The 18,120-nt window shown below is 37.5% G+C and overlaps 1 protein-coding gene and 1 pseudogene across 7 annotated transcripts in view; both read left to right on the forward strand.

Annotated features, from left to right (window-relative positions):
- Window positions 1-18,120, forward strand: part of Fgd4 (FYVE, RhoGEF and PH domain containing 4) — a 197,803-nt gene that overhangs the window by 64,854 nt on the left and 114,829 nt on the right. For all 7 annotated transcript variants that reach the window (XR_009594175.1, XM_060391048.1, XM_060391050.1 and 4 more), the window contains exon 2: window positions 9,237-9,356. Coding sequence is in view for 3 of the 7 variants with exons in the window: in XM_060391050.1 (XP_060247033.1) it covers window positions 9,237-9,356 (120 nt within the window). In the remaining 4 variants the exon portion in view is untranslated. The remainder of the gene's footprint in view (window positions 1-9,236; window positions 9,357-18,120) is intronic.
- LOC132656431 (serine/arginine-rich splicing factor 6-like) lies at window positions 9,371-16,242 on the forward strand (annotated as a pseudogene).

Consider the following 18,120-nt stretch of genomic DNA (forward strand, 5'->3'; position numbering starts at 1 on the left):
AATGAGGCATTAACTAAAGCCTGTTATAGGAATTGTAGGCTGTGGTGTTAGCAGCTGTAAATCTAATTTGGAAAAATTTGACTCAGAAAAACTAACCAGAAAATCAAATATGAAATGAAGGAAAACATACAAAGTCTAGAAAGATTTGCTCATAAAAAGGCGATATTTTTTCTTTTTTCAAAGAAGCTGTAACATAGCTCTATTTTGGTTGAAGAAATTGAAAACAATAGGAATTCATTTTAATATCAAATTAATCAAAATATATGAAACATTAGCCAGCGTGACTTTCTTTTTCTTGTAGCCATACATATTTGCGAATGAAAAATAGTTTGAAGTGCCCAGAAAGAAGATTAAAATCTCATGTAAATGAATTGATTGTAATTCTTTAAATTAAAAATTTTAAAAAACCCAGAAATTTGCCTCTTAAATGATTTTTCTTCCTGAGTTATTTTCTTGTTTATACGTATAAAGTGAATAAATTTTTTTTTTTTTCAGCAGGGCATGGTGGCACATGCCTTTAATCTCAGCACTCAGAAGGCAGAGAGGTAGGTGGGTCTCTGTGAGGCCAGCCTGGACTACAAAGTCAGTCCAGATCAGCCAAGGCTACACAGAGAAATAATGTTTTGAAAAAAAAATTTTTTTTTCATTTTTTCCTTGAACTGAAGGGCCTTCCATGATATATCCATGTCAATCTTCTCTTTTGGCATTGTCAGAGCTCCTAATAAATGGCTTTTTGCAAAGCGGCTATGATCTCTCATTTCATAGAACACTTCTGACACCAAACTTTTGAGTGTTTTCCTAAGACCAACTTTAATTCTCCAACTCTCTCTTTGACACTGGCCAGGTGTCCCGTTTTTAATTTTGATACTAAGGTCCCCAGAGTTAGCCTCAGAACTCAAAGGTTGAATATACTGTCCCACAAGACAGCTTCCACTTCTTACCAGTTTGTTGGGAGGTTCTATTATGCCCTAAGGTCTCTCTGTCCTGTCAAAGTTATAGTAGAGGAAACAGATGAAGAAAGGTGTCAAGGCATGGGCTCAGGGGTCAGGATGTTCCACCCACAACACTTGGCATTCTCACCTGAAAGCACTGGGCAATCGTCATTGAGAGGTTTAGTCATGTGGACACAACTGATTCTTCAGATCTTCTTTCTTCCCAGAAACTGTGAAGGAGGAGCAAGGATTTGAAGTTTTAAAAGTAATTAGTCTTGATCTTTCTGCCAAGGAGCCCCACCTGAAGCTATCTAGGGTCTCACCTTATTAGAATATAAAAGGCTTCTGTCATCCAGGAAACTCAAAGGATTTTTGGAACCCCCCTGTTAGAAATATGTGACCCCCCTGTTTCTTAGGAATTTCCAGGTGTTTTTGAAGATGCTCTTGACAGAATCCAGAGACAAGGATTAAACACTATATATTTCTGTGGCACAAGTTGATTCTAAGGTCAACTAATCGTATTTTGCCCACCTACCTACCTGTGAAGAGGGAGCCAGGCTTGACATATAAATACTGTCTCTGACTTAAACATGATGCTATGAGTCTAAATAATTCCTTGTAAAATGTTAGCAAGTCTTCATGATATGCTTTTTCTAATTTTGGTGAAACTTTACCTTAATTGATCAAAATCATAGGATTCATTTCATGTAGCTTCCATGGTAACTACTAATTTGATCTAAGTCAAGAACATAGTTCTCAGTTTACCGGCATTCAAATCTAGTAGAAAGTTTAAAGCTCTGACACTTTGGGCCCGCCCTTTCTGAGAGTCTGATGAAACAATTTGGAGTCCAGGCAAAGTGTGGCTGTTTCTTTTTTTAAGGTTCCACAAGTGATTCTAATGGTAGTCATTGCTGAGAACCACAAAAATGTAGGTTTCTCATGCAGTACATATCTCAGGAAGGTACTTTTGACTAAACATGGTCAGAAGACAATTGAAACGAGAGCTGTGCAAGACATGTAGGTTTAGGACGATGTGAGAATAAATATAGCACTACTAGTCTACTGAGTGTGTCCTGGAGTTGGTGGTGAGCTGATTGAGTGAGTTATGCTGCTGCTGCTGAGTTCCATGAAACTCAAGACTTTTATTTGCTCAAGATCAGACTGCTAGTTAGGGACAGAATTACAACATGGATTGATAGTTTTTTGTTTTTACTATTTAGGTCAAGAACTGTATGTAAACTTTTTTGTAAAAGGTCAGATCATGAGTACTCTGTCAATATAGTGAAGATCAGTAATGCATGCATCAGTGAATATAACTGCCTTCCAGCAATTGACAGAATTGACAGAATTGACTTACAAGAATTGCTCTGTGACCTGTGGACTGCAGACCTGTTCATTATCTATTGGAAAGTTGTTACCCTGACAGGGTAATGATCTTTTAGATCTTCCTTGGGACCTGTCCTTGCTGAACTGTTATTAGTATTAACCTATTCTCTAATACTTATCACCATTTTGTAGGAGAGAAAAATGGGGCATATGTTCTATGCATGGGGAGAAAAAAGCCTTGAATGCTCTGTGGCACTAGATTTGGGTAGAATTCTTAAAATGAGTTTGAAATCTAAATTCACCCTGTGGACATTTATTATTATTTCAAGTTAAAAAACAAATCTAAAAGTCCATTTCAAATCTGAAATTTTTAAATTCGGTTTTATACTATGATAGAATGTTTCTAATGATATCTGTGATTGGTGCTAGTCTGTAAAACAATATTTTTCAATTCAGTTTTTAAAATCACTGTGCTACTTACATCTGATTAGTGCAATATTTGTCAAAATGTAACTATATCAGGAGTTCTCATACCCTTTCACCCCAAATATTGAAAGTGTAGCTCCTAGTCCCAGGCCCATTCCTAATACTAATCATCTTGACCTGGAAACAGGGCTGTTGGTGCTGTATTAAGCAATAACCTGGGAGAGAGGTCTGCTTATCAAAAGCTGCAGCCCTGTAGTATAGACTTAACTGTCAATGGGAACTGCTGTAGCAAACCTCTGCATTCTAGGGAGAATCATGAAACTCAATAATAGGGGCATTTGGTCAGCTTCAGAATTGAGAATCAGAAGTAGGATAATCAGGAAGGGTGTCAGAAGGTGTGAGGACCTGAAAAGTAGGTGAGAAAGTGGCCAGTCTGGCCCACAGAGTGAGTTTCAGGGCCAGCCTGGCTGTGTAGTGAACCTGTCACCAACATAATAATCTCTATGTATGCATACATCTACATATATGATACATATACCACTTACACATACATATATACATTACCATGGTTCAAATGTGAATGGCCCACATAGACTCATATATTTAAATACTTTGTCCCCAGTTGGTCGAATTGTTTGGGAAAGACTGGGAGGTGTAGCCTTGTTGGAGGATATATGTCAATGAGGTCAGGCTTTGACTGTCAAAACTCATTTGCCATGCCCATTGTGCTCCTGCTTGTGGTTTGAAATGTGGGCTCTCAGCTCTACCCACAAGGTGCTGGAGAATTACCCAGCAGACCAGTCCTATCCCCAGGGCAAAAGGCACAATGATCTGTGTACTTCTAAATGTTCTCATAACACTTGGTCTCCCAGAAAGTGATGGAAGCTTTGACTCTTTGAAACTGACTTTTACAAAAATGCTGATTTTAAGAGAGCACAATCAGTAATATAAGATTTTAGCTGTTGCTCTTTTCGTCCTCTTGGGGTTACAAAAAGGAACCAATAATTATGGAAGAAAAAATATTTCTAATCTGAAAATGACTTTAAATTTCTTTGAGAGGATGGGATCTCTTTTAGGGTCAATATAGATGCAACCCATTGAGCTGGCTTGCCTGCTGTTTTTAAATAACTTTCAGATGCTGTGCACTTACATAGCTTCAGTTATTGGCATCTCTTCTACCACCTGCAGGACTGATAAAGAACTGAGTATGTTTGGATATCTAGTTACCTTTCCTTACTACATAGTGGGTTTTGTTTGTTTGTTTGTTTGTTTGTTTTTTGTCTTTTTAGGTCTTTAAAGACATCAGATGACTTGTTTTACTGTTTATTTATTTATTTATTTATTTTACTATTATGTGGGATTCAAAGAATGCGACCTGAGTAGTAGCCTGTACGTAATAGTGACATGGCCATTTTAATGAACGTTTTCTCAGTGAAAACTGACATCTGCTATTGTTATTAAAGTGACCATCTGGGTAGTTTCACAACTCCAGATGTTTACAAATTTGCTTCTGGGATGTGTGGAACATTCTTAAAGTTTAAACTTTATCTTTTTATTCCTATTTCTGAAAACTTGGAACTTGTATAGAAATAATGTTTAATGTTGACATACACTGCGAGTTATAATACAGTTACATATTTTGTTATTGTTAAAAAATTTTTAAGTGTTTCACATGAAATAGAAACTAAGAATCTATGCAAGAAAAGAAATACATGCTCCTAAGGTCTCTAGAATTTATTTGTTCAACATGTTTCTCATGCATCTACTGTGACAAGTAGTGGTCTAGGATCTATCCAAACAAAGATGACTGAGTTCTACAGTTCATATTTTGAGAAGAAATGCAGACAGTGTACCATTTTTTTTTTAACATGGTACAAGAACTGCAGGAAATGAACACTGGGAACCTGGAGCTCACTGCAGGTAGCCTGACAGCAATGTGTCCTCTTTAGGTGGCTCAGGTGGTGTGGCTTCCTTCCAGGCAGCTCTGCTGGTCTGTTTCTCCCAGGAGGCCCAGCTGCTTTCAGTCTCTTTTAGGAAGCACAGCTTCACTGAGAGTGTCTCTCAGCAGTCCTTGCCACTTAGTGTGCTTGAGGAGGGAGGAGTCTATTTTACCTCCTCAGTTTAAGGTCCTCCTGAGAGGCCTTGGGCTCTTTACCTCCTGAGCTTCATAGCTTCCCTGTTTGCTGGAATGCTTTATCTTCATTTGGAACACCCTGTGTCTTTATAATTTACCTCCAAGATAGAAGCTTTTGTTTTACCTAGGAGGAGGTTGGTACATAACACACATGGACATTTTTTTTATTTTAATTATGTATAAACCAAATATATAGAACATAAATTTTAAATATCTCTATTATGCTGCTCTGCACCTTTCATCTGCAGAATTCTTACACTTTATATTCTTTAAACAATAACTCAGTGGTTCTCAACCTTTCTAATTCTGTGACCATTTAATACAGTTCCTTACGTTGTGGTGACTCCAGCCATAAAATATTTTCATTGCTGCCTCACAACTGTAATTTTGCTACTTTTACGAATCATAAATGTCTGTTTTTCTGATGATCTTTGGGGGTTTACAATGCCACTGCAATAACTTGCCATTCCTACCTCTCCCCCTCAGCTCTTGGCAACTTCTGTTCTACTTCTATCTTTATGGATTTGACTATTAAGTACCTAATATAAATGAAGTTATATGATTATTGTCTTTTTGAGGCTGGGTTTGTTTACTTAGCATAATGTCCTTAAGAATTATGACCACAGTAGCACATGTACAACATCTCTTTTCTTTTGATGACAAAATAATATTCGGTTGTATGTGCAACATTTTATGTATTAATTTATTTATGAATGAGCATTTTGGTGGTTTCCAGTTGTTAGTTACTGTGAATGACACCATAAAACTGGATGTATGAATATGGGGTATATATTTAAAATAAAAAAAACCTACAGCTCTAGTACTTTGTGATTACCATATATTTTCCTCATATAAGCACATTTTCTTTATAAAAATATCTGAATACTATATTATATAGATGGCAAATATGACTATTCTTATCTATTGGTTATGTTATTCTGCTTAAAGTTCTCATGTAGATCTTATCTTGTCACTTCCATTCTCTTTTCATTGATTTAGAAGTTGAGCATTCCAAATCTGTATATTCAAATTTGAGAAAATCCAAAATGTCTTAGATGTCTTGGGAGGAGTCAATTAAGCAAAAAATAGATATTTTTAAATATGTTTCTTGGAATTTGGAACATTTCAGATGTTCAGGATACAGATGAAGTAACATATAAAGGCACACCTGCCAGAATAGCTTTGGACATTTCAGTGCTGACTCTTAAGACCCAGAAGGGCCTGGACAGGTGTTTAACAACTCGAAGAGACCACAGATGCCAGCTCAGACTTCTTTATCCAGCAAAACTTTCAATTATAATAGATTAAAAAAAACATTCTATAAGAAAACCATATTTAAACAGTGGGTGTCTACAAATCCAGCCTTCCATCAACCTGAAGAAGTTAACCATACTCAAGAAAACACAAGGACTAAATCTCAGACCAGCAGACCAAAAGTGGGTGCAAAAGTCCCACACCACCATAACAAAATAATGGGAATCAAAAAACACTGCTCAATGATAACTCAGCACCAATCAGATCAATTAAAAGAGACAGAATAACAGATTGGATTGGAAAATAGGATCTCTCTGCCAATTCCAAGAAACACAGCTCACAATCAACAATCATTTCAGGCTAAAAGGATGAGAAAACATATTCCAAACAAATAGACCTAAGAAGGAAGCTGGTCTAGCATTTTAATATCTAACAAAATAGACTTCAACTGAGTACTAATCAAAAGAGATAAGAAAGGGCACTTACATACTCATCAGTGGAAAAAACCACCAAGAGGACATTGAAATGTTTAATATCTATGCACCAAGTTCATAATAGAAAGCCCAAGTGGGAGCTAAATAGGTGTTCAAGTTCATAAGAGAAAGACTAATAAAACTTAAATCACATATTGATCCTTATACAGTGATAGTAGGTGACTTCAGTACCCCACTATCACCATTAGACCAATCATCCAGATAAAACTAAATAGAAAAATCTCAGTGCGAACTGATGTTAGAAGCCCAATGGACTGAACAGACATTTACAGCACATTACACCCAAACACTCAGCACCTTGTGGAAATTGACCACAAACTTGGTCACAAAGCAAGTCTCAACAGATACAAGAAAATTGAAATAACCTCCTTCTTAATTTCTGTCTTTACCAGTTTTTTATTCAGTAGTAAGTTGTTCAGTTTCAATGAGTTTGTAAGCTTTCTGTTGTTGTTGATATGGGTCTATAATCTTGATGGTCTGAAAAGAAAAAGGGGGTTATTTCAATAGTGGTCTATAGAAATAGCATTTGTGAAACCCATCATACTGGATAAGCTTGCTGTCTAGAAATTATGCACCTAATTTTGAAAGATACAACTTGTTTCTAAATATACTACTTGTTTCTTTTTAATATGTGATGGTAGTAGTTTGTTTCTTAAAGACTTTGGTTTTGTTTTTTTGACAGAATGAAACAGTAGTGTGTGTGTGTGTGTGTGTGTGTGTGTGTGTGTGTGTGTGTGTGATGGAGAGAAGGAGGGAGAGAGAGGAGGGAATGAAAGAGAGAGATTTATTAAAGTCCAGCAATGGCTGTCTGACAAAAAGGCTAAGAATCTGGTAGTTTGTTCAGTCCATGACACTGGATGTCTCAGCTGGATGTCTCAGAATCCTGAAAAAGGAAGTTCTAATACCAGAGAAAGAATGTCCCAGTAGCAGGATAGATAAACTTGCCAGCAAGAGTGAGGTCAAGCAGTCAAAAGTGAAAACTTCCTTCTTTCCTGTCCTTTTATGTGCACTGCCACCAGAAGGTATGGTCCAGATTTAAGGTGGGTCTTCCCACCTCAAATGACCCAGTTAAGAAAATCTCACATATGCTTGCCAGCTGCTTAGGTTTTAGTTCACTAGATATAGTGAAGCTGACCACCAAGATTAACCATCACAGCCTGCTTTGTAGCTTTTATGAGGCTAACGCTACAGTTCTGCTTTGCCAGATACCCAAATCCCCTTAAAGCTTGGCTGGCTGTGTATTTGAGGGACAGACTGGGCCTCCGTTTTAGTTTTTCTAAAACTATGTGCATGCTTATCTTGAACTTTTAGCTAAGCATAGTGGCACAAGCATGCTAGTCCAGCATTTAGGAAACAGAAGTGTGTAGGGGTATCTCTGTAACTTCAAGACTAGCCTGGCCAACATAGCCAGTGCCAGGCCAGCCGGGAGTACATAGTGACACTGTCTCAAAAAGATTTGAACTTCGATTTATCCCTTTAGGAATTTTAATAGCATTTTATCAAAAATTTCAATACTGCTTGTTTTGCTAGATGATGCTTAATCCAGAGCAGAGTTAAACCATTTTAGCAGAAAAGTATCAGTTGACAGCAACATTAGTTCTGCTTTAGACCTGGCTGTCTAATAACTTCTCAGATAATATTTGAAACTTTATGTTTTCAAAAATCTGGCTCACTGATTAAATTCCAAAGGGAGCACAGGAAATATAGCAGTCATGGCTTTATGTGTATTGTTTCATCATTTTGGTTGAATAGGAATTAGAGGACTCAGTTATTGCTTTTCTTTTAAATAAGTTAAAAAATTGTTAGCATTGTTTATGTTCAGATTAACCTTTGCTGTTCTGAATTATTCCCAGGCTTCAAAAGATAGTTTTTACTTTAGATATTTGAATCATGCAAAAATGAAGCTTCCTTTCATAACAAAGGATATCTTCTTAAACTAAAATTTAAGAAATTTGTTCCAGTTATAATAAATTCCTCATAGAAATTTTATTTTCTCCTAGGTTAGATTTTAGTTTATTATTAATATTGCCATGTCAGCCTCCATTGAGTCTATCTATAAAGAGAAAATATTAGTATATGACTTAATAAAAGCGTGAAATTCAGCATATAACTTGTATCAGAATTTGAATAGAAGACTCTTTCTCCCTTTCTGTGTATCATGTTGCATTTCAGGGTTATTTGCTTTCTCAATACATGTGACAGTTTACTTATAATCTCAGCATTTCTGCAAACATAGGTCACTCCTAGCCAGTGTTGGGGATATTATATGGAAAGTAATTCATTGGGGGAAGGGAGCACATTGATTCATTTCACTTCAAGACCTTCTTCCAGAGTCTCCATGTCAGCAGTCACCGTGGTATTTTCCTATGTTTTATTTGAGTAATTTAGTCACTGACTGCACACTAGAGTATCACCTAGCAGCTACATTTTGTCCTTTCTGTACACAGAGAGGGCTCATGATATAGCAGCCTTTCTTCTTTGTGAATATAAAACTTTCTAAGCACACAGAATGAGGTCTTCCCTGGGAAACTCTATCAAAGATAGCACATATGTGACAAGTGTTTCTAATGTCTTGCAATGTTGTTGTTATGTGGTCAGAAGAACATAAACTTATTAAACAAGAGTTGTGCCATTTGTTTGTATTTACCTTCCATTTCCTTTTAACTCTAGGCATCAATACCTGTCCAAAGGTCAGTCCACCTTGTACAACAAGCAACACAACCACAGAGGCTCAGGGAATAAATGGGAGGACACCAGCAAAACGCTCAGCTGCAAGTCCAAAGCCACAAGGTTTGTTTCCTGAATCTCTATGATTAGTTAGGTTTAAGAAGCTACAGAGAAGAACGAATGGAGAATACTGGAACTGTTTATAGACCTTCTTGGGTAGAAACCAGTATTTGCTCTGCTCCTAAAACATGGTGTACATACTTTATTATGATGCTTTGCATGTTGCTGATTTGCTTTAAAATCTCTTTGCTAAGGCTTTCTGAAAGAAATCTTTTAAAATGAATTTAAACCCCATCCCTAAAGGCAAAGAGGATGGACATCAGAAGAAGAAGAAAACAGGAAACAACCTAGGAACTTGCCACAGAGGGCCTCTGAAAGGCTCTGCCCTGCAGACTATCAAAGCATTCGCTGAGACTTATGGCCAACGGTTGGGCAGAGTGCATGGAATCTTATGTAAGAAGTGGGAAATAGTAAGATTTGGAGGGGATAGGAACCCCACAAGGAAAGCAACAGAACCAGAAAATTTGAACACAGGGGTCTTTCCAGAGACTCATACTCCAACCAAGTACCAGGCATGGAGATAACCTAGAACCCCTGCACAGATGTAGCCCATGGCAGTTCAGTGTCTAAGTGGGTCACATAGTAATGGGAAGAGGGACTGCCTCTGACACAATCTGATTGGCCTGCTCTTTGATCACCTCCCCCTGAGGGGAGAGCAGCCTTACCAGGCCACAGAAGATGACAATGCAGCCACTCCTGATGTGATCTGATAGACTAGGATCAGAAGGAAGGAGAGGAGGACCTCCCCTATCAGTGGACTTGGGGAGGGGCATGCGTGAAGAAGGGGGAGGAAGGGTGGAACTGGGAGGTAAGGAGGGAGGGGCTTATGGGTGAATAAAATGTAATTTTAAAAAAGGTGAATAAAATATAATTAAAAAAAAAAGAAAAAAATGAATTTAAAATAAAACCCACTGGATTATGGAATTCTGGCCACTACTGTGTTCATAGTGGCATGAAATATGGCTATCAAGCAAAATCCAATAACTGGTGACTTATATAATAAAACCAATTGTTAGCTTATCACCTTTAGTTTTTACCATATTTCCCTGTATATAGAACAGCTTAAATCATGGTTGAAAACATGATTTAAGGGGGCTAGAGAGATGGCTCAGTGGTTAAGAGTGCTATCTGCTCTTCCAAAGGACTGGGGTTCAATTCCCAGCACCCACATGGCAGCTCATAACTGTAATGCCCATTCCAAGGGATCTGACACCTTCACACTAATGCACATAAAATAAAGTTAAATAAATTATTAAAAAAAAAAAGAAAACATGATTTAAGCTGTTCTATGTACAAAACACAAAACAACACTTTGCTCATTGGACCTGAGTTGAAAGATGAAAAATGAGAGTAAACTGAAATTAATGTAATTCTGTTTATGTAATTACCCACATTAAAAGAAATTTGATATTCAAAAAGCCCTTACAGCTTTGCTTTGTTTTTAGAAGATGCATTTCTTTACATTGTCTTCCAGTTAGAACTGAGAAAAGCAAGGCAGTGATCTTCTAGATAACACTCTCAAACATTCCTGTTATGTAAGGAGACAATGCTTGGCCTTATTTTGGCTGTTTCATAGTTTAATGATTAAGTCAATATATTGTTACTTCAGTACTTACTTCCTATCTTAAATCCAGGCTAATTATATACTTCTTTCTGTAACTTCAGGTACTAAAATAAATCACAAAGTAGACACTTTTGTGCAATACTCTTGTTCATTGTTCCTTGTTCATTAGCCCTTATCCTCTGCTCATGGCCAAAATTGTAGTTTATCCTTTATACCTAACAACTCCTTGTATTCCCCTATGTCTTTGTCTGAACATCCATAACAAAGTAGCAACTTAACAATAGCTGGTAGCTACTTAACAATAGAAGTTCACTTTTTACAGTTCTGGTGGCTGGGGATCCTAGATCAAACTACCCCATACTGAGAACCTGCTCTTTGATTCATGTAGGATAGTATAAAAGGCAAGTCTTCTCTCTGGGATGTCTTTTAAGTCCCATACATAAACTCTAGCCTAGTGCCCCTCTCCTAATAGCTACAAACAGGTTCAACATTCACAGAATCTTATAGATGAATTATGTATGACAAAGTAGCTAACTCATTAGAGTCAGACTTTCCATGAACGTATGTGGATATTTGCTTTATGTAGTGAATTCAGATAAATGCTGTTTCCCACCTTTACCTTCTGCAAGAGTTTAGTCACCTGCAGTCAGCAATTTTTAAATGGTAATGAGTGTGAGAAGTCGAGGTATGATGTAGTGAGAATGAGATAGAATTGATAAAGAAAAGCCAAATTAAAATAATTCTGGAAGTGAAAAACTCAATAAGGCAAATAAAAACTTCAGTGAAAAACCTCACCAATAGAATGTAGCATGTAGAAAACGAATCAGATCTTAGAAACTAGGTAGAAAAGTTAGATCATTCAGTAAAGGTCAATGACCAAAAAAATATATATGTAATAATAATAAAGTAAAATAAAAGGAACATGTGACAGCTTTGAGACACCATGAAAAGCCTTAGCTTTAAAATTGGAAAACACACAAAAATCATAGAAGAAAATTTCCAAACCTACAAAGAGAGATTGCCACCCAGTTTTGAGAAGCATACTAAATAGTTTACCTTGTCCAACTAATATGTGATGGGTTCTGTTTTATCTTACTATATTTTATTTTGTCATGTTTGGTTGTTATCTCTTAGATGCTTTTTCTTGTGTAGTGGCAGACAAAAGGAGTTGATCTGGATGAGGGGGGAGGAGGTAGGAAGAATTGGGAGAGGTAGAGGAAGGGTAAAGTATAATCAGGATATATTGTAGGAGAAGCAAATCTGTTTTCAATAAAAAGAGTGGGGAGAAGCTTACAGAAAACCAAATAGACAGGGCCAGAAAAGAGACATCTCATTGACATAGTACTTAAAGCAATAAAAACACAGAATAAAGAAAAGGTATTGAAGACTGCAAGAGAGAGGGCCATGATACATATAAAGGCAGGGAAGTTCAGAATAATGTTTGATTATTCTGTAGAAACTTTTAAAGCCAGCAAGGGCTTGGAAAGAAATTCTACATCCTAGACTGTTGTGTTCAGAAAAAGTATTGAAATGTATAGAGAAATAAAATGACAAAAATTAATCTTTCAATGATACCTACCAATGCTAATGTCTCAATTAAAAAAAAAACAAAAAACTAAGAGATTAGATTAGAAACAGGATCCATCTTTTTGCTGCCTCCGAGATCAGACACTAACTTAGGGTAAAAGGGTTGAAGTAGACATTCCAAGCAAATAGAACAAGCAAATACAGCTATTTTATTATCTGACAAAAATAGACTTCAAACAAAAACTAACCAGAAGAGAATATGTGTTAAGAAAATAATCCACCAAGGAGATATTTTAATTCAAAACACAATAAGCCATAAGTGCATTCATTTTCTTACAACAAACTCTACTGTGTATAAAGTCATGGATTTTACTCCCAACACAGTGATAATAGGTGACTTAAGTACTGCAGTCTCGTTTCTTCCAAAAAAGAAAGAAAGAAAGAAAGAAAGAAAGAAAGAAAGAAACAGAAACATTAGAGTTAAATGACACCGTAAATGAAATAGATTGAGTAGGCATTTGCCATAAATGTAGAGAAAGGCAAACCCTTTTATACTGTGTAAACTAGTACAGCCACGTTGGAAATCAGTCTGAAGATTTGTATAAGAACCAGAGATAGCTATACCACTCCTGCGCATGTGCTAGAAAAACTTATGTCCTGTTGCACAGATACTTGTTGCTGTCTTCATAATAACTAGGAGATGCAGTCAACCTATAAATGTCCACAAGCCTCTAACTGGATAATAAAAATGAGGCAAATAAACACAATGGGATATTATTCTTTTTTTTAAGAAAAATGAAATTTTTAGGTAAATGGATGAACTGCAAAAAGAAGTTATACTGCGTAAGGTTATCTAGACCCAGGTAGGGGGGGAAAGTCTCATGTTCTCTCATATGTGGACCCTATCTTCAAATCTTTGTTTAATTTGGAGTGCATGTGGTAGCTAGGAGCTAGAAATGGGCAATTGGAAGGATGTAATAAGGGGGAGAGAAATAGTAGAACGTAGGTTTAAAAAATAGAAGGGGGAAGATTAGACATAGAAAGGTATAAGGGGGTATGAGGAGTTTTAGGGGCTAGAAAAATGGTTAACCAAAATGAAGGCTATGTTAAAAGGTCACCTGGATGGAATGCTACAGACTTATAACCCAAATAAAAAATATAATTAGAATTGAGTGGCTGACTGGCCGCAGTTGCGGTTGACCACCGGGTAACCACCCACCATGGCCATGCTGCCCATCTGCATAGGACGCCTGAGCCACAAGGTCAGTGAGAAGGACACGTAGAGCTTTTTCAGCAACTACAGCTGCCTCCTCGAAATCGACCTCAAAATGGGTACGGTGTCGTGGGGTTCCGAAGGACTCTGGTGACACTGACGAGCTGAACGGAAAAGAGCTGTGCTGCAAGCGCGTGATCGTAATCATAGAGCATGCCTGGAGTCCCACACCATGATGGCGATGGCTACCGCTACGGACACCGCAGTGGTGGAGGTGGATACAGCAGTAGGAGAACTTCTGGCACAGACAGACACGGACCACCTATTCCTACAGAATACAGGCTTGATTGTAGAAAATGTGTGCAGTCGTTGCAGTTGGCAAGACTTAAAGGATTTCTTGCGGAGCAGGAGAGGTGACTTATGCAGATGCTCACAAAGAACGCACAGATGAGGGTGTAATTGAATTTAGATCCTACTTTGGCATGAAGCACGCTTTGGATAAACTGGACAGCACAGAAAATAATGGCAGAAATATTAGGCCTATAAGAAGATAAGCCACGCACAAGCCATAGGCCTTCTTACTCTGGAAGTAGATCCAGATCACAGTCGAGAATATCTTGGAGTAGGAATCCCAGGAGCAGCCGCAGTAGATCAAAAAGTCGCTCTGTTCTAGGTCACGGAGCAAAGGTTGGTCCCGATCCCGCTGGAAAGGCAGGAAATCCAGATCAAAGAGCACTAAGCCCAAGTCTGATCGGGGTTCCCATTCACACTCAAGATCTAAGGATGAGTATGGGAAGTCCTGAAGTAGTTCACATTCTCAGTCCCCCAAAGAAAATGGAAAAGGAGATAAAAAGTCAAAATCCGGATCCTGGAGCCAGTCTTGATTCCATTTGCCTCTGCCTGCTCCCCCTCAAAGGCTCTTTTCTGTGTCTCCTCCTCCCAAAAAAGCTTCAAAGTTGCGTTCCAAATCTCGTTCAAGGTCCAGATCAAGTTCCAGAGATTAACTCTGAACTCTACATTCTTTGCACACTGTAAGGAACACTTTCCTACTTGCTTAGGCAGTTACTCTTCCGAGTTTGTACGTGGCCTCTTCCTCAAGAGGATTTCCTGAAAATGGAACACAGGAATTTGATTTGTGGCTAAATTTAGTGAGAAAAAGGTCAGATTCTAAAATGATGGTATGGCTGGAGAGATGGCTCCACGGTTGAGAGTACTGCTCTTCCAGAGGGCCTGGGTTAAATTCGCAGCACTTAGTGGCAGTTCACAAGATCCCCTGTTCCAAGGGGATCTGATAGCCTCACATCGACGTATATGGAGGCAAAACACCAATGTACATTAACAAAAGAAAGAAAATAAAATGGTGGTATGAAGCCCTCTCCCTTCTTTGTAGAATTAAGATAATTTTAATTTTATAGCTTTTGAGTTAACTTTTGTAAAGATTAAGTTCATGTAGTGAGAATGTAAACAATGTGTGCCGAGAGGCACATGTTGGAGGAGATAAGCAGAAGGAGGCCAGAAACCAGCCTGTATGGATAGATAAGAAAGGAGTGATACAATAGAATGATGACATGCTTCAAAAGAAAAAGTATAAAGACTCAAAGCTGGGACCGGATGACGAAGCCCTCTCGTGTAGAGCAGCAAAATATGCTGGCTCTGAGGGGAACTTCTTGTCACCCTGCAGCTTTGAACCGTTGGACAAGCTTGCTATCTGCTGGGCCGAATTTTCATCTTACGCCCAGAAACACCAGAATGGCCTGAGCCACAGAATCCTAGAGAACTGGCAGTGTCCTGAGCCCTTACCTGCGCGCTGTCATCAACTGAGACTCCTTTGAGTCCAGGAGAGGTACCTTGCTACGAACGTATTATGTATTGGCTCATGATTGGATGTGTGTTAGGTGGGTTGATATTATTGAAGTCCTTTTGTTAAACTGGAAACAAAGTCTCCAGCGTAATCTATCCTCACCAAGCATCCTGCTCAGGGATTGGCCGGAGTGTGCTCATGACAGCTTATTTAGATTTTTTTAAAGTATTACAGAAGGATCTGCTGCTGAGTTTTGATGTTTTATTTGCTTATTTTTAAATGAACTGTTTCAAGCTTTGGATACTGCAGGCTTTAAAAGAGGGGAAACCCAGATTTTCAATCATGTTAGCTTTTTATAAAGCTTGAGTTATGTAAGATTTAAGTAAAAGTTTGCTACCAAGATGATTGCCTTACTAAGGCCCTGTAAGTATTGATACCATTTGTGGAGACAGTGTAAATTCTACTTAAGTGTAGAACAGTGTAAGCCACAGACCAGAAATAAAATTATTCAGTTTGGATAATGTTATTTTATGCTGTTAATCGAATCTACTAAACTCTTTTTCTACCCCTTTAATAAGTTGAGTTAAAAGTAAAAGGGACCTTGTAGTTAATGCCACAAGATTTTTGTCTGAGTAATAGGTTTTTAAATAAAAGAAACTAAAGGATTTGAGTTCCAGAAGTAGGTCCTAGTACTTGGGATCTTGTATCCTGTGTTTTGGAAGTGGTCAGCACAATTAGTGTTAGTGTATGGGTTGGTGGTCCTTGATGCTTTGAAAACAGAAGTAGCCTTTCTTTTATTAGAAATTTAGTTATCGTATTCAAAGTGGAAAAGCACGTGTGCTGCATTTTCTGCTAAAAGATGATTATATTTAACAGGTGCTTAGCAGGCTTATTTGGTAAGGTATTTGCTGGTTGAAATTCTTCCCAGCAGTCGGTCCCCTTTGTATTAGTGGGGCATTTGTAGTTGGTTTTAATAACAGTGACATGGATAAACTAAAATGCTTTGTACTTTATAAGTAAGGCATTATGAATACTGTGGAAACCAAGTTAGAATAAATAGTGCAAACTTGTAGAAATAACTGAATCACAGTTTCATACATCCCAGTTAATTGAGACTGCAATCAATAAGTGAATCACCTTACAACACTTTCATTGTTTAGACATTTTTAAAGTCATTTCATCCTAAACACTTAACCTCAATTTTTAGTCAAGGTGTAGATGGATTGGCTTAAGTTTAATGCCTTTCTCAGCTGTCACTACATAACCTAGCAAAAGTTGGATTATAATAGATTGTTGTGTTGTAGGTGTGGTTTGTAGGACTAAATAATTAGAGGACATGCAATAAAATGAAGTGGAGTGTAAACATGGACATTCAAGGGCCTAGGTAGGTGTCAGCAGCTGGGAATACTTGAGAATAGGGAAAGGGGAAAGCTTTCAAGAAATTTATGCTGTTAGGAAATCTTAAAGACTAACTTTGTTTAGTGTCAAATAAAGCTGCTGCTTTAGTTATCTTTTCTTTGGTGTTTTCTTTAACTGTCTATAAGAAATAGGTTTATTTTTCTAGTGTACATTTTAGAATTTAAAGAAAATTGTGTCTGGTTGTAGTTTACTATTTTGCCTGTTCAATACCAGAAGTAATGGCTCATTAAGAATTGGGTTTGACCAAAGTTCTCTTTGTGTTCAGGGAAAACTAAAAGCTTTTTAAAGGGGAAAGGCTAACAGTAAGATTTTACTTTCTCAGTGCACGCAACTGGGCTTGCCTCCTGTTAATGTGGAAATACATTTGACTATATTTAGCTGCCCTAGTAAGTATATAATGAATAGGTAAATGCCGACATCCTTATAATTTTTCTAGTGGGGGCAAAAGCCACTTAATTAAAAATCTAGGCCTATTTCATACCTGTGGACCCTAGTTATAAAATGCACTAAAAACCACTGCATTTAAAGCAAAACTGCTTAGCAGAACTGACTTTACTTAAAATGTTGTCAGTTCCTTACTGACAATTCAGTTCCCTGCCAACTAATGCGCAGAATCTAAGAATCCTATCCTTCACACATTGGTGGATCCTAGATGGATTATCAGCAGCACCAACTGATCAAAGAGCACAAGAGAAGTGGGGAACATTTTGAGTCCTGTTGGACATGATAGCATTTCACGATATGCCACAGTGCCTTTATGCCTACTTCAGCCTTTGTGTTCCCACTCCTCCTGTGTTAACAATGCTTTCATCTTGAATATTTTTTCTACTTTGTTAACCTATTTTATGTTTTATCTCAATAAAATGCTTACCAAGGAGGAAATATATAATTAGAAAGTGTAGTAGAATACATCACATAAAAGAGAGAAAGAATGCTGATGGTTAAGGGTTTATATAAGAATGATGATAAGATGGGAGACGATCGTAGTATGGGATAGCCAAAACTAAGGATTTGGTTATATAGAAGCTGTATGGAAATTAATTTGTTTATAAACTAATAAGAATAAAAAAGTGACTGTACATATGTTGGCCCTGCTGCCCCAAAGACAAATCTTAACAAAGATTTGTCCTAGATATAAGATGTCTCCTTATTGGTTTTTGGTCAAGAGGCCATAGAGGTCCCCAAAACTACATAGGGTATTTCCAGTGTTTTTGGTTGCTCACCTTAACTAGACATTAATACT

This window comes from Meriones unguiculatus, chromosome 9 (genome assembly GCF_030254825.1).
Source record: "Meriones unguiculatus strain TT.TT164.6M chromosome 9, Bangor_MerUng_6.1, whole genome shotgun sequence".
In the NCBI taxonomy this organism is placed as follows: domain Eukaryota; kingdom Metazoa; phylum Chordata; class Mammalia; order Rodentia; family Muridae; genus Meriones; species Meriones unguiculatus.